The following is an 18,824-nucleotide window of genomic DNA, read 5'->3' as shown; positions in this document are numbered from 1 at the left end:
ATACATGGTCTATAACATTCTGATGATCTTTAATCTTTATACATGTAACCAAAAAGATCCCAACACTTCACAATCATCTGAAGAAAATTATTGAAGGGAGGAGGGCAGGGGGAGTTTCGATGTTTTGTTAGACCTGATTAAAGGAATTTATATGCAGTGATGTCATTTTAGTAGCACCCAAATTCATGTCTGTTTACATGTACTTCCTGGTCCTACAACCTCAAAACCATGAATATTCATCAAAATCTGACAGAAAATGGAAATTCAAACACTCCTCTTCGATTCTAGACCAAAAAGTCAACAAAAATTGCCATACAAAACAGTGGGGGGGGGGGGGGAAGGGAAAATTGCTTTAAATATAGGCCCTAAATTTGTCCATCATGAGAACAGGGAAGCAATAACTAGTAGTCTTATTCATTTAATTTGTTCTATGTTTTTAATGTACCTGGATGATCATCTCTGTACAATGTAAACTTACAAGTTATAAGAAACAAATTTTGACAGTTGGATGATTGACGATAATGATAAGGTGTGAAGAGCCAGATGGTTCAACAAGAAAAGTGATCACTCGCCCCCATCTAACCCTGTCTGAATATAAAAAGTAGAAGATCAACCATTCACCCGATGCCTTTGATGTACATGTATAACAAATCAATGACCATATTTAAACTGTAAAATTTGTAAGCAGCTTGTGATACTTGCTTAATCACCTTCAAATAAAATCTGACAAATGTGATCATTTGCTCTCCTTGCACTTTCTTATGGCAGGATCGGTTGGAATCTTTATTTAAGAAACTTTCAAACAAATTCACATCCTCCAGTGAACAATAAATACCTTGCTATCATATGATGTGTAATACTACAGGTACACTGCCAAATTACTATTAACAGCCTGAGGACCAATTGTTGACTTGTCTGATTGAAGACGATGCTATTATTCCAACATTTGCATTAAGGGTTCAATTTAAATCAACTCTTTCCAAATCACATTACAGAAATTTTTATATAAAATTAGAAAACGCAAGATAAAACCGACAATTTCAATGGATAATCTGAATAGAAGCAAATAGATGACATCATGGTTGTGTTTCTAAACTATAATTGTCTGCAATAGACACAGATCTTTCAACTGAAATGTAGACCTGTGTAAGATAAGGCATTTGAATAATTCTTCAAATATTATTGATTTTGTAATTGTCGTTGCCTGGGCTCCAACTGTTAACAACTTGTACCATTTAGAAGCATGCTTAACTTAAATACTCTATTATTTGTTAACAGTTAGGTTCACAAATTGTTAAGATTCCATTGATTTGAGCACAATAATAACATTATACTAATTGAGTAGCAGGTAATTCACTGAACACAAATTGGCATCCCGCACGTAAATTAGGAATCAATGAATCATTAGCAACCAAATTCTTGTAACATATAATCATTAGTACTGAATATACATGTACATGTCATTAATTTCCTTGTTCTCAAACTGGGAGCCACTGTGGCTAAGTGGCTAGCCTGGAGGTTGCATGTTTGAAAGTTCATCAGGATTATCCGGCGTGGTTTCCCCTTGTTAATGGTGCAGGGTGGATTGGACAAACAACCAAGGTCCTGTGTATACATTGGTGTGCACGTTAAAGATCCCTTGGGAGTTGGAATTTGATATAAGAGTAGGCCATAGTGCCGCTGCCGGGGCAAAAATTTCCCTCATAGCACACTGTATGGCATATGCCCTTCTTCATTAGCCCACTCAGAGTTAAATCCCATTTCATTTCACTTTCTTGTTCTCAAAGATAACTCCTACATCAGTAGTTAAAGCCATTGATGATCAATATTTGCATTTTTACGACAATATCAAATTTTTAATTTTAAAAGCACTTTAATTGATAAATTTAACATTTAATTAAAAATAAAAAAAAAAAAAAAAAAATATCGACGGTGCATAATCTCCTGGCTTAGATAAAATCATAAAAATGTTCATCTAAAGTCTAAAGATTCTACCCAACATATAGGTGGTGCTCGAAGATTCTGAACGTTGAGATTTTCAATTATCAAATCTTTGTAATACAGAACTGAAACAAAATGAAATGGGGTTTAACATCCTACTGTTCTGCTCTGATTGGGCTAATGAAGACGGGCATATGCCATACAGTGTGCTACATGTATGAGGGAAATTTTGCCCAGACAGCAACACTACGGCCTACTCTTATATCGAATTCCAACTGTCAAGAGAATTTTTACGTGCACACCAATGTGTACATAGGACCTCAGTTTTTCGAACCAGACGAACAACTAGACAGTTGTCCTTGTCAGGCCCTACATCCTGTAAAATTAACAAAGGGAAACCATGCCGGAATATTCTGATAAACTTTCTCGGCCGTAATACAGAAATGAATTCTTTATGAACACAGATATTACTTATGGAGATTCAACTTCCACGAAACTCTAGTTTGCAAAGGGATTCAAAATCACTCAAATGATGATCAGCGGCTTTAACAACTAGCACTTTAATTTCAAAATCCACCATCTTATTAAGTATACCTACACCTGCAAATAATGGTTTTACTGATATACATCAAAGATAAATAGCAGTCTTCTCTTTCATACATCAATATTTGCATAATCAAAAGGCTACAAGTACAAGTTTCTAATTAAACTTAATAGGCAAAGTCATTTGTCTACATAATAAATGACAAGAAAGATGTGAACAGGTGCAAAGCATCAAAACAAAGTACCTCCTGTGAATGCACGTTCCCTGTGTTTGACACCCTGAGTTCATTTGAATGGTCAAACTGTGAACTATATGTACACGTGGGTAATAAATTTAAATGCCAACTATAGGATATCCCCTGTCTAAAATGTAGTTTTCTGAGTAGTTGTTAGTGAACTGATTTAACTCAAATCATTTTTAAAATTCATTAGAAATCTAATACAATCAGACTAAATAAATATAAACAAGGAAATTCATAGTTTTATGTTCCGTTAAAACATCTATAAAACCATAAAGACTGTCCTTTATGATAAAACTCATGAAGAAAAACCATAAAGACTGTCCTTTATGTCTTTGAGGCCAAACCAATTTGAATTTTTGTTCTTGAAATTTTTGCTCCCTTCATGTATTTTTTCGGAAAAAGAACTAATTTGGAAACAAACACAAGAAATTGCTGGTCTGGAAATAAGGTACACATGTATCTATCACAGACTCTGTCTGGCACAAGTTAAGGATTTGACAAGAACAACCGTTTTGGTGCATGTCATTTTGAGTGGCTCAGATTTGTTTTCCATCTGTGTTTTTTATTCATTTTATAATACATGTACATGTCTAGAACAAAGTTCAAAATACCAGATACATGATCCTCAGTACTGACATTTAGTCAGGTACAACCAAAATCATTATTCTTATGTCTATAGCCACCAATATTTTGTATTTAACTCTTTTTTCTATTGATAAGAAATATTATGGTATGAAGAAAGTTCTGAGATATCATCAATAATTTGTATGATTCCTTTCCTATCATGGCAAAATGTCAGCAAAGACATTATGGATTGAAAATCAAACAATCTCAATCTTAAACCTAATGGTCTGATGTGACATGTATTTATCTTATTCCGATCCGCACAAGAACAGACAGTTGGTCGACAAAGATAGCATGTGGACGTACATAATACAGAGATTATACAAGTGGTATCCTTTGGCGCTCAAATGTCAACTGCTCCTGCATGAAAACAATAAATCCACTGACAGACTATCAATCATATGTGATAACAATATTGGCTTGGCTTTGTAAAAAAAACAAATCGAGAATGTTCAAACTCTGAGAAAACATCTGAGAAAAAAATATTCTTAAAAAATCAATGGCCTAATAAATTCTAGCAGACTGTTTTAACATTGGTAAGCTTATATCCAGCCTAATCTCTTCTGGTGCTAAAGGGATTGTACTGACTTACTGATAAAAAAAAGTGCTATATTTAGGAATTGAAGAATTCATTTAGATTTCTGAAGCATTATTAACGTCAAAACTGCTGTGAAGCTCTCAACGTAATTTTTTTTTTAAATCTATTGACTTGTGCAAATTGATCTAAAAAAAAAATCTGAACTGACGCCAATGTGTCAAATCACTTCAAAAAAGATAAAAATGAGGAATATTTGTTGGAAATGGAAGAATTTGATTCTAACATGTTCTACAAGAGACCTATACACATATAACTTATAAGAGACATTTACTGTCTTAACCTTTAAAATTCTCTCATCTTGTAAACCAATGTCTAAAGGCAAAAAAACTATAAGGAAAGCACTACATTTATGACCACCAATTAATGTAACTGTTGGCTTGGATCAATACTAGCAGGATTTTCATTAAAAACAAGCCTAAAGTACTTGGGAGGGTGTTAGCCTTTGCCTTCATTTCTTATTCATGCTTAATTTACCATTTTTCTACTTCTGTCTTGTCCAAGAGCTATTGGTTAGCACAGTTACAATGTAGCTCTTTGCATAAAGCAGACATGGCTTGAATTGAACTAGAAATAACTTGCTCTGCAACTGAACATTGTATCTATAATTCAAAATGAAGACTATTTAGACAGGCTCTTGTTTTAAATATCTTATAAATCATATTACCCATACACTGAAGGACACTTAAAGGTTATAAAAAGTAATGCTTTTCAACAAAAGGAATTAGAGTTTTTATTTTTACTTCCTTCGAAATTTTAAACGCCCAATATCAATTATCATATCACAAAAGTTGAGTTTCAGAAAGATCTCTATTGCTGTCAACACACCCTTGCTAATGTAGCTATACATGTAATTATAGCACATGGTCATTGTTGACATTTATCAAAATTAGAATGAACAGTCATAAAGTTAATTTCTTGTAATCTAAAGTGAAGGAAACCTAATAAAATACTGTAGTTAAATGGTGGTTGTCAGTAATTATAAATGACTGTTGAATGAAAGTTCTGTATCTACATGTAGCTGAATTTCATACAAACCTGGATTGTGTGTAAGACAGGTAAATTAAATTTACTGAAATAATTTAGAATACATCGACGAAAAACCACTGGATTTGGTTCAATTATACATGTATATTCCAACAGTTGCCTGATGTTTCGTCTTCCATGTGCTCTATTACTGATAGACAATCTATTGCTTGAAAACCATTTGGATTAATAAATTTCCAAATGTACACTTTGATGGCTGCAATTGCATGTTACAAGCATTTGATGAATGCCACGATACATGTACTTAGTGTTGGTATAAACAACTCGTTGCATTGGTAAGTGCTTAAATAATTTCAACCGCCATATATGTATGATGGCAATAATCAGTGTGGTACATGTATATTCTGCACTCCTCCTCTCTTACCCGCCCACCCCCACCCCCACACAGATAATTCTTGGTGTGTGTAGACCTATAGCGTACATACAGCGTACATACGTACTGACGACATTGGGGGTTAATGTTAAGAGTTTGAAAATACCCTTAAAAGTCAGAACAAGGTTAATTGATTAAACAATATCATCAAAAAGAAATTACTCACTACATGTAGTAAAAATTAAGATAAACTAGAAGCATTAAATTATTCGATGGAACAGAACCTCTTTGGTCTGTAATTCTAAGTGACAAATGGTCACGGAATTGAGTTTGGATTACCAAAAGCGTTAGACAAAATAATCAAGATAATGTCATTAACGCCACTTGATAGGTCTACTTGATAATCAAAGATCAAACTTCTCAAACCCCATGAGATCTGTCTTAACTTTAAATTAGATAGAATGGTTTAAACAATAGTTTATTTTGAGTACATGAGAATATATAATACTGATACCAACAATGGATTTGATTATATAAATTCATCTCTATTATAGAAATGTCATAAAATGGGATTCAGAACTACTTTTCTGCACCGACTGTGCTAATGAAGACTGCCATACATGTACACCATACTGTATACAGTGTTCTATGAGCGACACTTTGCCCAGACAGAGACTACAGCCTAATCTTAAATCAAATTTCAAATGTAAAGGGTTCCTTTACATGCACACCAGCGTGTATGAACAAGACCTAGACACTGTCCTAGCCAGGCACACCATTGTGCACCACTGAAAAAGGTAAACCACGCTGGTAACTCCTGGGGAACTGGAATCAAACCCTGAACCCCCTGGTTAGTGAGCCTGCACCTTATTCAGTGAGCTTCAGCAGTCCACCGTCTCCTTTATAGAATATTGTCACCTAGTTTGATTCACATGGTGTAAAAGTACTATGTAGTGTACATTTTCTTGTTTTAAAATACAGATGTGACGTCATGCTTTGATGTTGGCGTACCATTATTTCAAATAATCATACGGCAATGTGCCAATCGTAACTTGTTAAAATATTGAACCCGAGTGACGTATTTCTTGCAAAGCACGTGCAAGTATCTGTATTTTAAGTTGTTTAATGGTCTCGAGCTTAAGACATTGCGTAATATATTGTAAAAACACTCGGACCTCACGGTCCTCTTGTTGTTACAATATATTACTTAATGTCTCGCTCTCGGCCATTAAACAATACTTAAGTAATAGCCATCCGGCTGCAATAAATATTCACTTGTCAGTTTCTTCTTGGAAGCATAACAAGCACCACCCACATCCACTCACAATACTCAAGTCTAAACAATATATGCTTATCTACATGTACATTTATGGATGAATGAATGAAATTTTGTTGAAATACTAAAAAGAATACCATCAACAAATACTATGACCAAGCATAATGACCAGTCAGTTTTAGATAGTATTTAATTTCTCATGGTTAATATAAATCAGGATACAAGCTAATTAGTTAAGTATTTAATCCATTATTGTTTATTTATGTTAATGTCTCTAGTGATAATCCTGTAGAGTATATGTTTTCATGTCAACACTTGAGCTTATCCAATTATAGTTAGAATATTAAAAGGCTAATGTACATCAATAGGGAAGTCATTAGGTCACCCGACTTAGTAGCAGCTACGTCGGTCATCCACTGTGCTGTAGGTATACATTGCACAATGTATTGAATTATTATTATTTGTAAGATATAAGTTCCAGTAATTAAAAGATTGAAGAACCATTCCAGACTTATTAGTTATTGAAGAACCTAGCGGTTATAATACCCTACATGTATGAAATAAATCAAATATAATACTTACAGGCTCTAATGACCTAAACAGTAGAATGTCTTTAACAGCTTCACCTAATCGTTGTCTCTGCACATCTGATTTGGGATAAACCAGCTGAAATAAAATAACAAAATAGATCGAATTTTATATATATTATAATTATAGTCACCATCCAGTAACTTAGCAAATCATCCAACAAGTGTTGGATGCTAACAAAACACATAAATACCCACTGATGGGGGAGAAGGACACATTCGAAAAATGTATTCAAAAGATGAAAGTTGCATGTAGTGTTCATATACACTAAATGTACCATAAATGTATACATGTACAAATTACACATTGTTGAAAGACCAATAACAGGTTTAAAATCAAATGGAGTTTTAAAGCCCTACTTTTCTGTAACAACTGGGCTAATAAAAAGGATCAAACATGTATATCATACTACAGTAAATGCCGCATAAGTCGGTTTCGTATAAGTCAGATCTTTGCTCAACTCGAATAAAATCGCTTGGACCGTTTGATCCTGCACCTTTTTCTTATTAAATTTCTGTGCATAAATCTGATTTCCTAAGTCGGATCTTTGCTCAACTCGAATCAAAATGTTCGGTTCATCTGATCTAATTACAACTTTTTTCCTTCGCCTAAGTCGGATCGGCAGTATGTTCACAATTTAACTAAGTCAGTTTCGTCTCGATGGTCTAAAACACGGTTAGCTATTCCATGTACAAAGCCTCAAAATACTTTCCCCTATCATTTTGACTCAATTCAGCCTATTTGATGCGACGCAATAGTAGAATTTTCCCGGAAAATTCAAAACTCGCTGTCTGCTGTACGAGACACTTTCCGGGAACATTTACGACATTTTTCAAAGATGGTGACATAACGAAGTTATCTACTCGCACCAAAACAGACAAAAGCTTGAAATGTGCCTTTGAATCAATTATTATCCAGCACTTGCAGTTCATTTCTAATCGAGCTAGGACTGAATTTTGGTCTTCGGCTAATTCGGATCTTCGCTTAACAAATTTGTCAGTCCACTTAGATCCGACTTAAGTGAAGTTTACTGTTTATGCAGTGTGCCAAGCGTGAAACTTTGCTTGGACAGTGGCATTTCTGCCTACTTATTGAATTTTGACTGCCAAGGTTTCTTTTACGTGCACACTGCTGTGGTGTACATGGGACCTCAGTTTTTTCATCCACGGCCTGCAAGATACTTCTGAAGAGAGAATTAATCTGGAGAATCCCAAAAAAGTTTTTTGACGAGGAATACAGAGATGGATCCCACGATTTACTGATTAATGAGCTAGCACCTTACTAAGTCATTGTTGCTCTGCTTTAAAAAGATATTGATTACGAGCCACGCCAGTTATCCTCCAACAGGAAAGATATATGTATGAAGTAAGAGGAATATCGAAAATCATAAATTTCAAATATGACTAATTCTTTTGATGTACATGTACATGTAACAATAAACATCTGTGAATTTCAAACATACATGTATAATATCAATAAGTCAATAACTTCCTGTCAACAGTGTTTTTGAAACCAGGGCAATATATATTTCCAACAAAATCTCAAAATTCTGAAATAATGAATAGGGCATCTCTTTATGGTGTAATAATAAAATCTTATAAAAACATCAGGTTGTTTGCTTGTCCACAAAAACAGACAGACAGACAGAGGTGGGCAGTTATGCTACCTGTAGTATTTGAAACTAAAATGAACCTCTAGAATAATGGCTAATGGGTGGCTTGACTTGTCTAGTTAACTTAAATGACAGATTTACCACTTGCCAAGTTGAGGTCAAACAGGGCATTATCATTTACTTCTGGTCTATAATAGATGTACATGTATACCACTATACTATAAGATCAGATTTAATGCATAACCCTTTAACGGTGTAATGAATATGTTGGATGCTAAAAATCTGCTTGTACATTTCTTGACAAGAGTTCAATATATCAGCATATACAGTACAATAGTACATGTAATTTATATTCATTTCTTTACATGAACAAGCACGTGTAGTAATACAAAAGTACCTAAATGTTTGTTAGCTACATGTACATGTATACATGTACATATAGTCCTTGCAAATTGATCATTTTGATGATCTTGTTTTCCTCTACATCAGATCGATTCTAGAAATAATTGTGAAAGCAATTCTTCATTGCAGCAAATAATGCTAGGCTACCAAGATATGCTAAATCCATGACCACAGACATTCTTCATCATGGAAATAAAATTGTTTCTAATTGCCTAGCGTTGAATCTCAATAATTATGATTTATATTTCTAGGATGTTGTCATTGGGGATGTGGATACTGGCTTTTACTTGTTAATTTTAATTCATAAAAACTGCCAGGTTAAAATATTAACAGGACCCGTACATACATGTAATACCTAACACATACATATAATATAGTTCATTAGTACGTATATGTATATATATATATATATATATATATATATATATATATTATTTATTAACACTGTATAATAGACTTATGATGATACTTATCGGTCAAAAAGCTCTACTATGTCATAATGTACATATATATAAAAAATGTGTCATACGTTTCCCTAGGGCTATTTGTCATATAATACAAATGTGTTTGCTTTAATATAGAGTGGTATCAACTCATAATTATATTAACACATCAGAAAAAATGCACATCACTGAACATTATTAAGTTAACTACAATGTACATGTACATGTACATGTATATGGCCTCGAATATAGTCATTTTCAGCAAGTTATGTTCAGTACCCATTGTTGTACCCATTGGTGTATTGTTACGGTAATAACTACTCTTTTTTAAAACTCAAAAGAGAATGATCAAAGAGAAAATAATATCACATTAATTATGTACATTAACTAACATTTGTAAATTTAATAAACTAACTTTGAATTTTGATATACATGTACAATGTAAATAGTGACTAAATATTACTACATTAGGTAGACATGCACAGGTTGTTATTCTGCAAGGTGCCTGTGTGAGAGTTGATGATACAATAATATGTTGAATTTCTGAGTTGTCTGTCTTTCATTCACAGACGTGTGTCATATGTACACTGTAAATCAAACTGACTTGAATTATTTTTGGACCATAGTTAAGTTGCCTGAAAAAAGTCATCTCAATTGTATACATGTTGTCTTAACAATCCAATGTTATTAACTTAAAATTCAATATTTAACATTTCGTCTGGAAGTTAATGTTGTCTCTTTAAATAAACTATTTAAAATAAATGGAAGAGGAAGTCAGTTTCGCACATAAATAGTGTACAATGTAGTTTAGTGCATTGACCTTTGTCTAAATTTGTTGGGTGGATTACAAACTTGTACTATACTACATACATGTAAATGTATGTATGCATATATTATAATGATAAAAGCATACATATAATGATAAAAGTATGTTTATAATACAAATTAATAACAGATGTTTACTAACAAACACCATTAAACTTAACATGTGAACTACATGTAGGTGTGGGTATGGGAATAAAAGTACAGCTCAGACTATATTTGAATACACAATACAGGTGTTTTGACTCCAGTGGTTCAGCCTGGTACATGTACCTTATTTTAGTTTTAATTATAAAACATCAGCTACAGCCATGACATTTTTACAAGTAAGATGGTTAACATTCACAGTGACGTTGCAAATGATCTCAGCGCTCGGGGGCAAAGATACTTTTGGCCAACCCATATGGTAAGTCATAATTTCAGACAATTTGTTAAATTGTACAGTAAAGGTAGAAAAAAAAGCAATAAAATGAAATGTACTTAATAATTGTATTGAATAAATATTAAAACTGTGGGTATCCTACTAGAAACATCAACACTGATTGGTTAATCAAATGTCTGACGTCATCTGTCACAAGACGCTCATATGACACTACAACTGGTCAGATCTTCATGTACAATGTGGTAGAGGCCATCGAAAGTATAAAAAAACGAAACGAAATATAGATCTCTATTTTAATCAGATTGTCTGCTACACCAATAGACATGCGAAATATACCATTCAGTACATGTACATAACAAAAGTAACAAAGACAAATAAATGTACATGTACATGTAGCTGTCTACCAGAGGGTCACATAATTTACACATGTATGACAAACAAGGCAGCTTCATTTTTGTGCAATTAGAAATAAATTAATTTAAATGGTTTTCTCTATAATACCATGCACCGGTATATGAATATCAAGGCTAATTCATTTAAACTCAACACTTCCGGAATGTGGCTAGAAAAGTTTCCAGACCAATAAAACCTGCCATTGAAAGCATCTTCTCTCACCATTCATCATCAATCAATGATGATTCAATGTGAGTTTTAGTTCCAGAGTATCCTGCATTAGCCAAGAATATTTATCATAAAGGAGACCTCTCGGATATAATTCAGCAATGAAAAACTGATTAAAAACCCGTTATTTCTAGTAAGTTATATCAGATATACTGTATAACTATCCATTGACACCTAAACCTTTAATTTAGAATTATTTTTTTTTTTTGGCTATGCCTTTGGGTCTGTTGGCTAGATTCTTTATAAAGATAGGTGCAGTAGAGAGGAAAATTTAATTTTTTATTATCACGTTTCCTGGTTAAACAGAAAAAGATAATGATAGGCCAGGGATTAGGGCTACATGTACTACATGTATGTTACTGATGATACATGTATATGTATAATATTAAGTTTAAAGTAAAAATTAATCCAAATCTCCCAGGATATTATGAATTTAACAGTAGAGATTTTTTTTTTAATTTTGATATTGGGGAATCTAATAAACTATCTGGGTGTTTAAAGTAAAGATTAATCCACATCCCCTGGGATATTATGAATTTAATTTTTAATTTTGGGGAATCTAATAAACTATCTGGTCATAAAACACCAATATTGCATGCAGAAAATGTTCTACAGGTCCATGTACATGAACATCTCTCTAAATGTACATCGTGGGATGAAAATACTATAAAAAATTAATCAAGGTTTGTCCGTACTATTCAGAAAAATATATAATACTGCAGATGAATATAAATCAATCTCATAAATAGTTTGAACTGCCCTCGTCTTCTTATGGCTATTTTCAAGGTTAGCAGACAGACTTCTTTTTTTTTTACAATTTTCACTCCAATGTTCTCAATGAAATGCCTTACATTACACATATATTTATTGAAAGTTGAATAATTTACTATTTTAAACATACAACTCTGATCTTTCCATGACTGCCATATTGGAAGCTTATCGATATCGGATATTACATGTCTACGAAAAAAGCTATAAGTAGTCAACCTATTGTTTATGTATATAAATTAAGTAGGTCCAGTTCAAATGTAAAAATATATTCTTTATAAGATGTTTCATTGGGGATAATAGTCGTTAAGCTCGTAGGAAACCTCCAAAACATCACAGTATAAAAAATAAGGAGCTACCAAAACAGTAGAGGAAAAAGTCAAACACTTTATACTCTACTAGCACTGAAGTAAATTTTGGATTTGCCATTATTTCACAAATTATGCCGCAAATAAGCAAATTTAAATAGAAATCCTTGAGTTGGCTAAAAGCAGATCGATAGATAAATGAAATAACGAAGTGAGGTAGATCATGCATCGCTTATTATCCTAATGCAATTATACGATAGAAAACGTCCCTATACAGCAAATTCTGGACAATCACATCTACAACAACAGAAAAGACCAAAGTAGATTTGTAGTCTTTAGAATTCCTCCAGTCAAGTTATTTCTTCAATCAGTACCATGAACTATGCTTTCTCCCGATCGAAACAGTACATGTGGGAATTTTCAAACTAATGCTTGATCAATTATCAATGACAAATCACACTAATTATAAATCCAGAGGAACAGTATGATAGCTAAAATGCATGTTGCTAGACAACAGGGGGTTAACAGCAAGCATTGACATTCAATTTCCAAATCAGTGCTTGCTATCTTTAATAATTAAATTTATGAATTCTTTGTAGGTTAATCATGCAATTTGAGTACATAATTCTATTTTTCGCTGCCATTAAAATAATATATTCTCAAGATAAAAATAAGTTTGTGGGTCGAATAGATGGTCGAAGGAACATATCAAATGTTGATAATGATAAAAGATAGATTGCCAGGCAACGAGACATATACCTACATGTACATGTATACTGCAGATCTGTTGTCCGTGCAGTCGAACACACAAAAGGTTGTCATATATTTATTCTTTTGTCGGAACTCACTTATTTTAAGATGCTAAAAACTGATCAAGAGTAACAACCCATGATGTAATTCACAAATAATTTAAATTTGATTGGCCTAATTCTTTCTAGTAAACATGTATTATGCAAAATATGTACCATTAAATACGATAATTTAAACTGTTCAAGGCTTCTTCATCACATAATCTTAAACATTGTGTAAAATTCTCAGGTAAATTAGATGATAAAATTTAGCCTCTACTGGAAATCATTGAAAACCAACAGGGTTCTCGGAAACCTTAAGTCCCTCAATTGTTTGATAATTGCACATTGGCCTGTAAAGACAATGCACATTGCACATCCATATTCATCATCTTGCAAGTGTAAGTTACTAGGGAATGGCAGCTACATGATATTTAGTAGATTGTAAACTGGGCTTTTCTGGAAATAATTGTTGTAAAATATAATGTTTGTGAATACAAAATACATGTACATTAGATTTCCTGATAATTTGAATATAGTTTCCAATCAATGGTTTAATGTATTTCGGACAGCGACTGTCAATGAAACACTTCTGCGTGTAGCCTATTTGAAAGCAATCTGTGAGAGTCTTCATAATCTAATGCTGTTTTTGATTTCCTTATTACTGAAACAACTTAAGTTTATTTCCTGAATATTGGTAGAGAATCAAATCGACCATAAATGCTCAGCAAAATCCTTTCAAATTGTGTGAGAATCTTGAGGATTCTGAGCTTACGTTCTGCAACAATCTTCACTTGAACCAGCTTCTGAGATTCTCATGAATTTCTAGGTAAAGGACTTGTTACTTTTTTTTATCACCATAAAAACAAATCAGTGATTCGCAATTCTTAAAGCAGACAAGAAGAATAAAGAGTAACAAAATGAGTCAATAGAAAACATTAATTATTCAACACTATTACAGTACAATTGTATTGGTTGAAGATAATTCAATAGAAATTCAATTATCAATTACATGTACTGTGTATTTCACTTGCCAGTCATACATGTATATTTACGCGACTCAATGATTATGCCACTACTGACTAACCATAGGCCACGGTGTTGAGAGAAAATGTTTTTTAGAAATTCTCAATGCTGACTTTCCCTTGTCAATGGTGCAGGACAGAAGACCAAGCAAAGGTGTGTTGTTTTATCATACAGATTCAAGATCCCCTGACAGTTTTAAATCGAAATTATATTAGGTAGTAACGCCAATATCTGAGCAAAATTCCCTAATAGCACATTCCATGGAGTACGTGTATGTACATCTTCATTATCCTGGTCAGTGTATATGTAGAAAGATAAAGCACTTATTCAACCCCATTTCATTCCATTGGCAGTCACAGCCTTAATACATGTATAACAAATGCAATGCATGATGGTTACATCTTAAATTGACACTCAAATTTATAATAATGGCCCTTCGTTTACAATCCGTACAATGGCAGTCACAGCCTAAATACATGATGGTTACATATATAATATATACATTTTAAACTGACATCAATTTAAAACAATGGCCTTTAATGTATGATACATATACCCCCCACTACAAGTAACCTTAAGATACATAATGACAATATACTTACTTTATCTTCTTCTCCTAACTCTTCATCTGCTTCAGGGTCATATCTTTCTGCTGAAACTGTTATTTTAAAAGAAAAAAAAAGAGTTTAATTTAGTACATATATATTGTATCTTTAATCTAGCCAAAGAAAGGATGCTTGGTAAGGAAATACTGGATGCTTGATAAGGAAATAAACACCCACCAGAATCTATAAGCATGTCCTCGGTAGGATGCTGTTTATGAAGTCTGTCAATATTTGAATAATTTGAAGTGTTGAAAAAGATGTCTGCAAAACTGTTATGTGATTACTGATTACATATATTGACTTTTACAAGTGAAGTTCCACCAGCTGGGATTTCATCTTCATCTTTGTAAATGTAAGATGTGTCAAGGACAGCATACAAATGTGTCAACGTCCTACTTTTCTGCACCAGCCCGGGCAATGAAGATGGGCATACATCTAATCTGTATCATACAGTTTTCTATCAGTGAAACTTTACTCAAAGTTTCTCAAACGGTCTACTTTTATTTCAAATTCAAGCTGTCAGGGCGTCTTTTACATGTACGTGCATGCCAATGTATTAAAAACTCTTTTTTTTTTGTGCCATCTGAACAACTAGAAACTGTCCTTGCGTGGCCCTCTCCTGCACCACTGACAAGGGGAAATCAAGCCGGAAAATCCAAAGGAACTTTCTCAACCAAAACCAGGAGTGAACCTGAGACCGCCTGGTTAGCGAGTTACCACGGCTCCTCACAGGCATGTACATATATACCTACATGTATTAAAATCTCTATGAAAAGGGACTAGCATCAGATGTATATAATATTTAGCTGTTTTTTTTAATCAGTCAATATCCTCTTCTTTCTTTTTTTTTAAATATCCCCCCCCCCCCCCAGCCTTTTTTTTTTTTTTTAAAGAAGCAACGTGACAAAAACAATTTTCATTATTAGAATTAAACATTGTCATTATGATTAAAAGACTGAAAAGAGTTATCTACATGGAGATAGTATAATTCTAAAGATTATAAGTGAAAAAAAGTAGGTTGAATAATCCCTTTTACCTCTATGTTTGCAGTTAGCATAACAATACGTAGACTTCAATGATTATACATGTCGTGGCACACAATGTAAAATATGATAAATACGGGTTGTGAAAGAAACTAATTATAAACTTCACTTTAGGTTACTATTGATTGAACTGAATAATATAGTTTTGAGGAGCATGGCTACTTTTTGACTTGGACTGATTGTAAATAATGACTTTTGTTTTCAAAGAAAGCACAATATATTCTTTTAAGAAGACAGTAATTAAACTAACAGTATATTTTTCTAGGGTTTTGTTTAACCAGCAGCTGCAACGCAAGATACGCCCACATTTTGCAAGAGATGGATAGAGAACAAGCTTTAAAAAAAGCAATTTTTCTCACAATCAAGGGCCATAATCCAGGAAGTAATGGTCTGCAATGCGCAAATATTGAAAGGGACTGAGATATTTGGGATATAAAGATTTATTTTAAGTTTCATTAAAATCCGAAAAAATTGTGATGCCTGGAGGGTCCACAACCTTGGTGTCATTAGGGCGTAACGGTGATACATTTAAACATTTTTTGAAATCAGATAAAAATTGTGACCTCTAGAGGTCAGGGGCCGTAATTCAGGAAGTTACGGATAAAAATTGTGACCTGTAGAGTGTCCACAAACAAATTGTGGACGGACGGACGTACAAGGGCGACGGCATAATACGTCCACATGAAAATGTGGACGTATAAAAATGAAGTTTTTTTGACATATTCTAAATCTACTCAATCTCTCCAAAGCTGTGTTTCTTCCATGTACATGTATATTCCCAACAAAAAAAAAATTAACATGTAGATACTAACCTGACTTTCTCCTAAAACGAGATGGAGGTGGAACTGAAAAAACAAAACAATTAAAATGTAGCTTTTTTATATACATGTACATGTGTAACGCAATAAAAATCTCTAGATGAAAGTTAAAAACTTAGTTTTCCTATGCCCCACCCCTCTCTTCTAAGCAAACTTAAATTGTATTAATGTCTTATGGGGATTATATTATATAGTACTGTAAATAATATACATGTACAATGTAATACTGTTACATTGTAAGTGTTCAGATTGTCACCACAAATCTGATGTGAAGGCCAATAAACACTTACTAGGCAATATCTCTAGCCCAGTAAATGGTAATGTTAATTCCTATTCCCTACAGTGATTCTACAATTTAAGGTCAATAAACACCAAGATTCTACTATTTGGTGTCCCTAATCCGTTAAACATCAAGTACATGTGTACTGTATTCCCCAGTGATAACTCAAAGTGATTTCAAGTCAATGTTTAATATAATTACACTAATAGACCACATTAGCCACAGAAACTCAAACTGGTTTTATAAACCAGGCTTCAAATTCAAATTTGATATATCTGTAAATCAAATCATATGGAGAAACAACAATTTATAATTACATATATTTTAATTCAAATAATTGAAATCATACTGAAAATACACAATTTTCCAATTTTCATCACTCAAAAAATCACCCTAACCCTAATCCCTGGGGTTTCAGTAGGTTTCGATTTAAAGTTTTTAAAGCTGAGTTCAAAGCTAGCTTCTATAATTATTTGATGGCCAATCTGCTAGTAAACATTATGTTCACTGTGTATTCTCAAGTTACTTTTAACTCACAGTGTTATTCATGTACAGGTCCAGTGGAATTAAGAATCTATAACTTGAAAGGTCAATAAACAACAAACATTCTACTGTGCAATATCGAATCCCTGACTGGTTAAAGTTTAATATCTGCTCTTATGTGTAACTCACTCTGAAATACAGTAGTATACATGTATCATGGCATACATGTACAGTACCTTTGTGAAATGCAGAACGCTTATCAACATTATGGGAGAAATCATAGCATTCAATATTAATATGACTAGAAACTAATCTTAAAAAACTATTTTACATAGTACTTCCCCACTGAAACTTTCACGATTGTTTGCAGGGTTTTGGATATTTGATAAACCGTAATTTAATCTATTAAAGCCAATTATCCTCATTTGTGTTATTTTCAATCACTTGCAAATATTGTGCAAGTTGAATCTGCAGAGAATGCTGAATGTTGCTAACCACTTTTAGAATGATATTCCTTTTAGAGATTCAATATTCGCAATTTGTTGTTTGCACAAGATTCAAAATCCCTCAAATGACAACCTGACTATCAGACGGATAGGCTGTAAAATACAAACTCTTTTGGTGCATTTACATTAATCCATTAAATGATGAAGATATCACCTATTTTTAATTGGAACTTGTCAGTATTAAATTTTAGACTTGGGAATAGAAGTAGTGATGGTAGTGATTGAATCAATGAGATTACATTTACGTCAATTACATACATTATGTACTGTGGCTTTTGTATAAATGTACTGTGGCTTTTGTATACATGTACAAATATCGCAATAAACAAGCATTATAAACTTAAGAGTATACAATTGCAATTAATCAATGGCATGTCTGTAGCATTGACATCGATTGAATTGTGAATTAAATGAATAAGCTTACTTTTATTCAGGTTTACGATATAGCCTACATATATGTACAATAAGCTTATATAGGAATAATGTAACAGGCCAAGTTTATTGACCTTAATCTCTCAATCACCAAGTTTACTTACATGTAGCTACCCGCCTTTGCTTTGTGTCTCACTCAAGAGGAAGATTGCAATATTTATTAGGCTCATGTAAATGTAATAGATTTATATGCTAACAAGATTAATTGAAATAAACATTCAATTTTGTTATTTCAAGTACTTGTAATATTAATGCCATAATATTATTATATTTCTTGACTGAGTGATGGGTAAATATATACTTTCTAAGGAGTAAG

At 33.0% G+C, this 18,824-nt stretch overlaps 1 protein-coding gene across 1 annotated transcript in view; it reads right to left on the bottom strand.

Annotated features, from left to right (window-relative positions):
* The window catches only part of LOC126828807 (cAMP-dependent protein kinase type II regulatory subunit), a 71,957-nt gene that overhangs the window by 52,237 nt on the left and 896 nt on the right, over positions 1 to 18,824 (bottom strand). The window contains exons 2-4 of the mRNA XM_050558813.2: positions 16,802 to 16,834; positions 14,944 to 14,999; positions 7,164 to 7,247 (exon numbers count right to left, since the gene is read on the bottom strand). Of these exons, the coding sequence (XP_050414770.1) occupies positions 7,164 to 7,247; positions 14,944 to 14,999; positions 16,802 to 16,834 (173 nt within the window). The remainder of the gene's footprint in view (positions 1 to 7,163; positions 7,248 to 14,943; positions 15,000 to 16,801; positions 16,835 to 18,824) is intronic.

The sequence above is a fragment of the Patella vulgata genome, chromosome 7 (genome assembly GCF_932274485.2).
Source record: "Patella vulgata chromosome 7, xgPatVulg1.2, whole genome shotgun sequence".
Taxonomy (NCBI): Eukaryota; Metazoa; Mollusca; class Gastropoda; family Patellidae; genus Patella; species Patella vulgata.
Note: the sequence above shows the minus strand (reverse complement) of the source record. Positions and strands in the feature narration are given on the sequence as shown.